The 10840-nt window shown below is 32.3% G+C and overlaps 1 protein-coding gene across 3 annotated transcripts in view; it reads left to right on the forward strand.

The window, feature by feature from the left end:
• The first annotated feature begins 3259 nt into the window (after positions 1–3259).
• LOC7459903 (uncharacterized protein At1g32220, chloroplastic) overlaps positions 3260–10840 on the forward strand; it is an 81269-nt gene continuing 73688 nt past the window's right edge. Inside the window, exons 1-10 of one of the 3 annotated variants that reach the window (XM_002308685.4) lie at positions 3270–3492; positions 3957–4074; positions 4158–4246; positions 4760–4815; positions 4907–4962; positions 5117–5210; positions 5939–6018; positions 6322–6364; positions 6721–6812; positions 7279–7751. In XM_002308685.4, the coding sequence (XP_002308721.1) occupies positions 3437–3492; positions 3957–4074; positions 4158–4246; positions 4760–4815; positions 4907–4962; positions 5117–5210; positions 5939–6018; positions 6322–6364; positions 6721–6812; positions 7279–7461 (867 nt within the window). In that variant the 5' untranslated portion in view covers positions 3270–3436 and the 3' untranslated portion in view covers positions 7462–7751. Of the gene's footprint in view, positions 3493–3956; positions 4075–4157; positions 4247–4759; positions 4816–4906; positions 4963–5116; positions 5211–5938; positions 6019–6321; positions 6365–6720; positions 6813–7278; positions 7752–10840 lie in introns of those variants that run through there. The other 2 variants (XR_008059385.1, XR_008059386.1) reach the window with 2 other exon arrangements.

Raw genomic sequence — 10840 nt, forward strand, 5'->3', positions numbered from 1 at the left:
TTGAAGCAATCTTTGTTGGCTGTTGTGAATTACAGAAGAGCAATCTGTATTTAATTTAAGAAGAAAAACACCCGAGTCTAGAAAAGAGCAAGGCAAGCAGGAAACAAATCAGGTGGGTGGATGAGTGATCTTGGGACCCAAAGACTTTGGGAAATTGCTGGGATATCAAGCTTGTCTTCTCAAGCACCATTACTTTATACTATGCTCGCCACCCTTCCTTATGGGCCATGGCCATTGCCTCGGTTCTCCTAATTTGGCTCTTGCTCCTTGGCCTCTCTCTGTGCTTTGAGAATTTTTTTATGTCGAAGTAACAAATCATGCAAGGATCGTACAAAGAGTGAAGGGGCAAGCACTTACTACTACTATGTGGTGGGGGCTTGAATGATCAAAGTATTATCCATTTTCCACAAGGTATAGCTCCCACATCGATCTCTCATTGTGCTAAGTATTTAATGGATTTTTGTTCGTGGGTGTCCCATGTTTCATCACTTCCCACCATCCTAAACGTACACTTGCAAGGACTAAAGTAGCTTCATGGCAAATGCATAATTGCTAAAATCCTATAATATTTTTAAAAGCCTAGTGCACAAAGGGGATCGAGAAACTCTCGGTAGTTTTTCCGCATTTAGAGAGTGAATATATAGATAATGTTTTAAGGGCCTAGCCAGGTAGCCAATGGGAAAATTATTATTTGAGAGGCCAAGCTTTTATAAATTAGAAGAATTTGATACAATATGTTTTTAATCTTTCAATTTTTATATTATAAATTAGAAAAAATTGATACAAGATTTAATACATAGATAATATATAGATGAATACTCTTCTTCATATCACCTGAACCAACCTATTAAAGGTTTTTTTTTCCATCTCCATATCATATGCTTCTATATATGAAGTTCTAATTAATTTGAGATTAGATTACAGAATCTAGCTAATTACTTGTAGCTAATAATAATATAATGCATGCTTTTCATATATACATGTCGTGGACAACAACTTGGGAATATCCATTGTGTTCATTTGTCAACTCTCTCGCACACACACACTTTATTTTCCATCCACTTTATCTTGATTTCGTGTTCTTGATATGCTATTAATTGATTCTTTTAATTCTCTTACATAAAACAGACTCTACCAACTAATTAACATATATTCGCTTTGATTGAAGAAAGAAAGAAAGAGAACTTCATACACTCGCACAATTAAAGCCCCCAACATTCTGGCTATTGGTATTTTTTTTAAAAAAATCTCATTATTTTTAAATATATTTATCGTGGCAACTTCGTATAGTTAAGTTCATGTTGTACGTAAATATTGCTTAGGTTCCGTTTTAAATACGTATTAAGTGTTTAATTAATCAATATACATCATAATTTTATTTTAAGCTTTCTCTTAAAATTGGTGTAGTTACTCATATCAATGTTTTCTATCTTCAAGAAATTTTGAGTTCAAACATCTTCTTCATAATTAAAAAATTGTGGAATTCTGACCAAAACTGAGATTTGTTGTTCTAAATCTCAGTTTTTATGTTTAATGATATTCTTTCTCTTCCACTGCCCTGAGTTGAGATTGATCCAAGCTATTCTTCAATTAATTAAAACAGTGTTTATATCACTTTTCTGGGATCTGCTAAAAGTACAATCTCTAGAGGTGATCAGATTCCACAAGTACTTATTCTTCTCTTAATCATGATCAATGTCTTAGTCTACTAGTTGATTAAGATATTTCCCCTTGTTTGTTTAGCCTAATAATCATTCACTAAGCACATATTGGATGTGCTTGCAGGAGTGGAGGTAAGGTGACATTTTTTCATGTCGGGCCCTCCATGATTACAAGTTAATCAAGTTGATAGCTCTAATTCCATTTGTTTATATCGCAACAATTATTATGATCAATGAAGTCACTAAAGGAGAGAATAATATCATTTGCCATCATGATATATAGGAATTGTTGTTCATATCATATATATAATATCAAACAATATTGAATTGAGCTCTTAATAGTGGATGCCGTGTTTAGAGCACTCTCCTTTTCTTTTCTTTTTATTTTTTATTGTAAGTTTTTTTTGGAAAGAATTCCCCGGGGAGTGAGAAATGATATTAAAAGTGTGATTGAGAACGTAGTGCAAACTATGTTCTTTTAAAATTTGATTTTTTTTGTTTAAAATGATTTTTTTGTGTTTTCAGATCGTTTTGATATGCTAATGTTAAAAATAATTTTTAAAAAATAAAAAATTATTTTGATGTATTTCTAAGCGAAAAACTCTTTGAACTACCACCGTTACCACAATCCAAAACACACCCTAACACAACAGAATTGTTGATCAATCCATGTCTCTCCCTCTAGTTTTATAACTCATATAGATGAATAATAAAGTCTTGGGATAGTTAAGGTAAATTCTTGGGATTTTTATTCTCACTTGAAATGAATTTTATTTAGCTACTTGTAAAGTCTTATAATCCAAGGATATCTTTAAATTTAAATAGCTCTCTCATTCAATCTTAAACTAATTATCTAGATCTAATTAAATAGATACATTACAAAAAATAAAAATAAAATTCACTCGTCTTTTTTAAAATTCAAACAGTACTAATATAGGAAAAATAAATACAAAATAATGAAAACAAATTTAGAGGGGTTTCTCCCCCAACCCTAGCCCAATTGATATAAAAAAGGGGGTACGAGGGAGGTATAACTTGCCAGGAAAAAGAGAGATTAGAAAGGGCCAATTTTAGTAAAACAGATCCTCAAGTGTTTTTGGGCCTTTGATTTTATGTATGGACTTGGGCCCATTATATAGTCATGACAACTAAGTTAGCACACCCTCCTCAAGTCTACCTTTTCTATTTTAAAAATATATCAAAATAATTTAAATGTAAAAATAATATTTAATAATATGAAGGTAGATATAATATTCACACCATATTAATTTAATTAAAAAAAACACTTCTAATGTTTGAGAGGCTTGTCCTTGGCAAGTTTTTTTAGCCAATGTTATTAAATTTAATTAAAATTGTGTTTGAAATCACACTAGGTGAAAGACCCCATTAAAATTCAGTTTAATTTTTTACTTATCTATTTATTTTTAAAATAATATATTTTAATATTTTTTTAAATAAATCTTGAAGTCTTTTACCTGATAAGTGGCCTGCCCGGATTTAATAATTCTGCTTCAGACACAATATTTTTATTGTTACAAAAATACAGAAATGCCCAAGCATTTATATTTTATACCGTAGCAACACCATAAATTTCCTCTTCACAGTTTTTCTAGGTTGACAGCAAGCCACATATGCACTAAATACCTGTCACCTCCATTGCCCTCCACGTGTTCTCTTTCTTCTTCAACCAGACTTTTCTAGCAGTGAAGAAAGAACTAGAAAAACTGAAGCCGACCATTCAAGAACCCAAAACCCTTTAAGATCAAATCACCAAAATGACTTCTCTTACTTCACGTTTGATCCATTCAAGAACTTCACTCTCCAAATTATAGTACGTTCCTTTACCTTTTTTTTTTTTCGAGTTTTTTGCTTGCTTTTTCAAGAATTGTAGTGGCATTCTTTATAGAGTTATTTGTATTGATAAGAAGGTGAAATAATTTTGTTAAGAATTTTTTTAAAAGTGGGAAAAAATGGTTTTTTTGTTTAATATTGTGTGGCATTGATTTCTTGTAAGATCACATTGTGCTTTTTTCTTGTTTCTTGATGTGAGTGTTTAAGGGCTTCTCTTTATTTACTGGAAAATGCCAAAAAAAGGTTAAAGAGAAGATTTTTTTTGGGAATTGGCAATGATCCTTGCTTATGTGACGATAGAGATTGGTGGGGTTTCTTGTTTTTAGTTGCTTGCAGATGTTTTGTGAATAGAACAGCAATGACAACTTAATGTATGATTCTATGGTGTTACCACATGTGAAGGATGTTGCATTTTCTGATGAGCTTGTTTAATTTTTGAGATAGTACAATGGCTGTATCAAGTAATGGGAGATATTTATCTACTGATTCGAATAAGGTTGATGAACCCTTTAAAGTTGAGGAGGCTGAGACATTGAATGTACCTCCACCACCAACAGAGAAGGTATGCTGGACAGTGAACCGTAATTGGTGCTTTAGATATCTTGAGTTTTTTTTACATTTTGATTGATATACTAGTCGATGCAGTTGCTTGTATTGGGTGGAAATGGATTTGTTGGCTCTCACATCTGCAAAGAAGCTGTAGACCGTGGCTTAACAGTTGCTAGCCTCAGCAGGTATGGTGACCCTTCAAAGTTGTAAATTTGGTCTTTGATAGTTGGTGATTCTCGTTTGATGTCTGCTTATTCATGTACCCTTTGATGCTAAAGAGTTTTTGAATGATTGTTGGTTAATCAAAACATATAGCAATCATAGTCTCCGGGGTTTATATAGGGAATATGGTGTCTTACCTGACTCATGTATTTTTTTTCTTCAAAAATGTGATTGTATTGCATTTTATATTAGTGGTGTTTGTTGTTCTCGGTAGCTTTTGCTTTGCGGAAGCTTTATTCTCTTTTACACTGACCAAATTTTCTTTTCCCTTTTCTTTCTCTATTCTGTAATAATGCTATCAGTGTCTGTTAGAAGGATTTTTCTCACTTTTTAGGAGTGTCCCAACCTTTGAAATTCTGGATCATGTGCATTGCTGGTTTATGGAGTGATTTCTTGTGTTTTTGTGCAGTTTTTGGCCTCTCATTATATATAGATTCTTTCTTGTTTCTGTTAAAATTATTGGCTTTTCCTTTCAGGTCTGGTAGGCCATCGATACAGGAATCATGGGTTAACAACGTGATTTGGCATCAAGGTTTACATTGTGCTGTGGTGCTTTCTTTTTGACTGTGCTTTTGATGTCATGATGTCTCTGAACTTTTGTTTCTAACTGTCTTCTTGTGTAGGAAACCTACTATCATCTGATTCGTGGATGCAAGCCTTAAATGGGGTCACCTCTGTTGTATGTGATCTCCTCACTATTCACCTAAATAACATTTTGTTTTTGCGTGCGCGTGTTTGTGCAATGGTTGTTTTGCTACACAGGATGTGATTATGCTTCTCTTCTTTTTGAAACGAGAGATTGGTCTTTCTGCTAATTTGTGCATGCTTTCTAGATTTCTTGTGTTGGTGGTTTTGGCTCGCAATCTTATATGTATAAGATTAATGGAACTGCAAATATAAATGCAATTAGAGCTGCTTCAGAAAAAGGTATATGTAGAGGAAGCCAAGTTTTTTTTCACTGTTTATTTATTTAGTTAGTTTTTGTGGCCTTGTGGTGATTGATAACTGATGAGTTGTGCATAAGTGTTGGAAAGCTGTTCCAAATAAAAGCCCTCGGAAGCACAAGTCTGGTTCATGGTTGTAAGAGGGAATCCTAGTTTACTTGAAGTTGCTCCATCCATTGTTAGAATTTTCTCTGATAATGTATCTTTAATGATGGATCTTCTCATGCGAAAAAGATGATTACATATTTTGGAGTTATGAGTGAATTAAGTATTTGAATGGTCGTAGTTGTCATGCTAAGCTGTAGATGTGTGGATTTTTGTAAGTGAAGGAGAGACTATTAGGCTCCGTGTTTCTTTCTTAATTCTTTTCCTTGTTACCTATTTCTTCAATCATCCTCTAAGGAAGCAAATTCTAGAAGGCATTTCGTCTTAGCATGTTTTTGGTTTTTGCTGCTACATTCACTTTACTTCTATTCTTGGTTTCATAGCATGTCTGCAATCTTACAGCAGGCTGTGTTATACTGATTACACAAGCGAACTTTTTAAAATTTTGTGACTTTTTATATCCTTTTAAATGTATTTTCCCGCAAAATAAGTTGCCTGTTAGAGAGTAGGTGGTTCCAGTTCTACGTTTTTTTTCCCGTTTTTGGTTGGGGGGTTAAACTTATTTTAATGGATTGGATTTGATAGTTGGCTGCTCATTTGTTGCAGGTGTAAAAAGATTTGTTTATATCTCTGCTGCTGACTTTGGCTTGGTCAATTACTTGCTGCAAGGTTATTATGAGGGAAAGGTACTAATTTTCATTACTGCTTATAACAAGTGTTGTATCTAGAATCATGTCACGTTAATGCTGATGGCTGGCATGGCACATCTTCATCTTCATTTTTCTGGAAACAAGGACTGTTTTCTAAAGCTTTATAAAAACCAGTTTGTATTATACGTAGATACAATTTGATTTTTATAATACATTGTTTGATATGAAATAGTTATATCACAAGAAGAATCAACACAAGTGTGCCTTGATATTTAATTTTCCCTTTTCTTATCATTCTTACCTCATGGAAATTTTTTACTTGTGGTTTGTTTGAAGTAGAAGGCTGCTGAAACAGAGTTGTTGACCAAGTTTGCATATGGAGGTAATTTTTTTCTTTCCATTATTGTAATTTGTACCTTTTATATATCTGTCATTCGTTTTACTCTTCTTAGCAACTGAAATCTGAGAAAGCTGTCCAAAAACTTTTGAATTTGGAAAACTGTAAAATTTCCTTATGTAAAATGCTATTATGATATATTGGTTTCATCCTTTATATCTTAGTACTCTTTTCATTGCATTTAATCATCAAAATCTTGCAGTTTAGAGTGCTAGTGTATGTATTGGTTAGTATCGTGGATAAATGTGTTTTTTTGTAGCTGACAGCGTATTGCTATCTTATATTATGGATTATAGTAAACGTAAATCTGATGAAATATGTTTTGTTTCCTTGTTTATTAGGAGTGGTTCTCCGGCCTGGGTTTATTTATGGAACTCGCAATGTTGGAAGTGTGAAGTTACCTCTTGGTGTAATCGGTTCTCCACTAGAGATGGTAAGTTCTTGTGCTTCCTTGTATATTTATCTAGATTACTAGATTATCCCAAACAACACTTGAATGACGTACATCCAAACCTGAAGCTTTTGTCAGATTTAGGTTAGCAATCAAAACCATTGCCTCTGCAATCCCCCCCCCCCCCCCCGCGTGATGACTTCTCAATTTCTCAATATTTGTGGTCCTCATCTATGCACCTTGCAATTCATTAATAGTTTTAGCCCTTCAGCGCTTGAGCAGTCTAGTTTAACTCTCTAAGGGGATAAGTGGAGATCACAACTTGTCTTCTAGGAGCATGCTATGATTCTGCTCACCAGAAATCTAGTTTTGAGGAGTGTTCTGTTGCCGTGTCATCATTAACATGGGAGAAATGCTTGAAATGCGATGAGGAGGATTCACTCATATCATATTGTAATCCTGTAATTTGGAGGTTTATTGTAATTTATTAATGGCAATCCCACTGCAGGTTCTCCAACATGCAAAACCACTTAAACAGCTTCCCCTGGTTGGACCCTTGTTCACTCCCCCTGTCAGTGTTACTGCCGTGGTGAAGGTTGCAGTAAGGGCAGCAACTGATCCAGTTTTCCCTCCCGGCATCGTGGATGTTTATGGAATCCTGCGTTATAGCCAACAGCAAAGAGCAACATAGATTTGTTGATTTCGAGAGTTCATTTGTTTTCTTCACCAATATAGAGCTCATCATCAATATCAAGATTTCATCTGTTTTCTTCTTCTCTGTGAGTTCTCCAAATGTTAGCTGTTGGAGTTGGACTCGCAACATTTTGTGAACTAGAGACTCACAAAAAGGTTCCATTAACATATCTGATGATGTAAAAATACATGATAAGAACCAACTCATACCCTGCATGTCCCATGATTAAAAGAGTTTATGTAGGTCTCATAATAAAAATCCTTAAAGCTAAATTATTTTTTGAAGAATCTTCTTTTTAAAGGTACAAATATAATTTTTTAAATTTTCAAATAAACCTTTATATGTACAAATTATACATTCATATAATAAATTTTTATATGAAAAAATTATAAAATAAGTCAACATCCTATATATATATTATAAAAATTAACATTAAAAAATTAAGTTAAAAAAATAGGTAGTTTTGTTTATTTGAAGTGGAAATTCTTAATAAAATTAGAACATTGATGTTGACGTGGTTAGATTTATAGTGAGATGTTGATTTGTGATAAAATTAGAGTGTTGGTTAGATTTATAATTGGAGGTTGATTTGTGATAAAATTAGAGTTTTATGATGTTTGTTGCAATGAAAAATGAAAGAGGGGAGGAGAAAGAAGAAATGAATGAGGGGGAGAGAAATGAATTTACTAATGATATTTATGATTTCGAGACAGTTATACACCACCACCATCATTTGGATTCTTTTCTTGAAACTTGTTGTGTTAGTCATAATTTTTAAACTATGTCAGCGTTCACCAGAGGCAAGGGACAAGTTAGGGGTAAGAGGGTCGACCTCAAAATAAAATTAAAAAGAAAAAAGAATTAAAATGATGATGTTTTGACAATTTTTTTTTTAAATTAACAAGTTGAGTTTTTTATTTTTATTTATTTTTCAATCAAAACCAGTATTATTAAACTCGGTCTGGCCCGGCGGGTCGATGCGGTGGTTGAACCGGTCCGGGTTTAATAAAAGACCGGCTGAGGCAACAACCCGGCCACACCCTAGCGAACCCGGACGAGACCCGGTTTTGTTTTTGTTGTTTTTTCTTTCAAATGTGGTATTTGAAACCCATTAGTATATATACTCTATGTTCCCAAGAAAAAAATCATGTTTTTTCAATGTGGGATAAAAAAACCTTTTGGTTTAAATACTTCAACTTAAAAAGATAACATAGTAATTTTTCAATGTGAGATTTGACGCTCTTTCGTATATATATACTCTATGTTCCCAAAAAAAAATCATATTTTTTCAACGTGGGATAAAAAACCTTTTGGTTTAAATACTTCAACTTAAAAGGATAACATAGTAACTTTTCAATGTGAGATTTGAAGCCCTTTCGTATATATATACTCTATGTTCCCAAGAAAAAAATCATATTTTTTCAACATGGGATAAAAAACTTTTTGGTTTAAATAATTCAACTTAAAAGGATAACATAATATCTTTTCAATGTGGGATTTGAAGTCTTTTTGCATATATACTCTATGTTCCTATGAAAGAAGTTATGTTTTTTCAATGTGGGATTTGAAACCTATTAGTATATATACTCTATGCTTCTAAGAAAAAAATTATGTTTTTTCAATGTGGGATAAAAAACTTTTTTGGTTTAAATACTTCAGTTTAAAAACTTTACATCTTTTTAACGTGGGATAAAAAACTTTTTAAAATATTTTTTTAAATTTCATTGTTTATAATATATATAACCTATATTTATATGGATTTTTTTATATAAAATATTTAAATTTTAATTTTTTTTTAATTTTTTAAAATTAACCCGAGTTAATCCATAAAATCCAAAATTTAATTTTTTAATCAGTTCAGATTAAATTTAATAACTATGATAAAAACCAATTTAGGCTCCAAAGCAAGCGGATCTGAATTTTTTAAAATGGCGTTGGTCACCAGGTCAGAAGAATAAAGGCTACATAACATCTGGTGTTCCAAGGCACTAGCTAGGTGTGCCTTGGAAGTAGAATTAAGTACCAGCAGCAAGGAAAAAGCTTGCAGCATTGTAAAACACGATTGAATTAATTCACTCTCTCTGATTCCGTAGTTGCAAACAATTGTTTGGTAAGGAATAAAACGATATTTACTGTTCATGAGCCCAACTCTTATTTGTGTTTGAAACGTAGAGGGACACAAAACAGCTCTTCGCTGTTTCTTTTTCTGCCGTGAAGAGTGAATCGCTCTCCACTCTTCTGGCCGGACTGGGTCTGGTTTAAAGCTAAATATATTAAATTTGATTGTGATTTTAATTTTGTTTCTGATGATATTTTACCTAATGTTGTTGTGTGCTTAAAAAACCAAGAAAACTATAGTTCTTGTCGGATGTATTTTATACATGATGAAATTGTAGATAATTTAATAAAACAATCTTTTTTATAATTAGGCTGATGCTTAGGCTACAATCTATGTAACTAAAGCTTTGCTCATACTGCTCATGTTTTCTCTTTTTATTATATATCTATTCTCGATTTCACCAAAAAAATAAAAAATATTTTATATAAAGTATTATTTATTTCATGATGTAATAACAATAGTTAAATTTACAATATTTAAATTAAAAATCATCAATATTAATATATATTTTTTAAAATTATTTTATAACCTCAATTCGAAAAGCATTCTTAACCAAATATATTAAACTACTTTTTGTTCAACATCAATTTCAACCACAGTTTTAACTAAATATATATAAATATCAAACCAAACTCAACTAAAAGTACTTTTTATAAAATATTTTTTTTTAAATTACAACTATAAAAGCTATCATAATACCAAACACAATCTTAATCCTCGAGATAATGATGTGTCTTGAAAACAAAATCTTTAGAAGGATGCTTCCTCGAAGGAAGCCAAAACTAAAATAAATGATTGGCAAATTCGAACCTTGCCCTAAACAATAGACAATTACGCATGCACTGTTTAATGATTGTCTAGGACTTGACTTTATGTTAACTGATTTATATTTTATGACAGTGATTACGTAAGGTACACTGGTTTTTTTAGCTTCAGCTTGTTGAGGAAAGCCTTGTATGATTTCTCGAACAAGCAAGAAAAAGCCCGGTGCTGTTTTCTGGTAGTAAAACCTAAAAACATTAATGAAACAATATTATCTTATTGACTGATTTTTCTAGATGAGCAATTCACGTCAAATATTTCAAATGATTTTTCTAGATGATGTCGGAACGAAGCCCTCAAGAGTTTAGGGGATCTAGGCTACAAGCTTGAATATTCAACAATAATCACAAATACTTTGATTTAGTCAAGGGTAGACGATGGCGAAATAACCAATAAGACAAGGGATATTTATCGATGACCAGAACAAGGCGAATT

The sequence above is a fragment of the Populus trichocarpa genome, chromosome 6 (assembly GCF_000002775.5).
Source record: "Populus trichocarpa isolate Nisqually-1 chromosome 6, P.trichocarpa_v4.1, whole genome shotgun sequence".
Classification (NCBI taxonomy): domain Eukaryota; kingdom Viridiplantae; phylum Streptophyta; class Magnoliopsida; order Malpighiales; family Salicaceae; genus Populus; species Populus trichocarpa.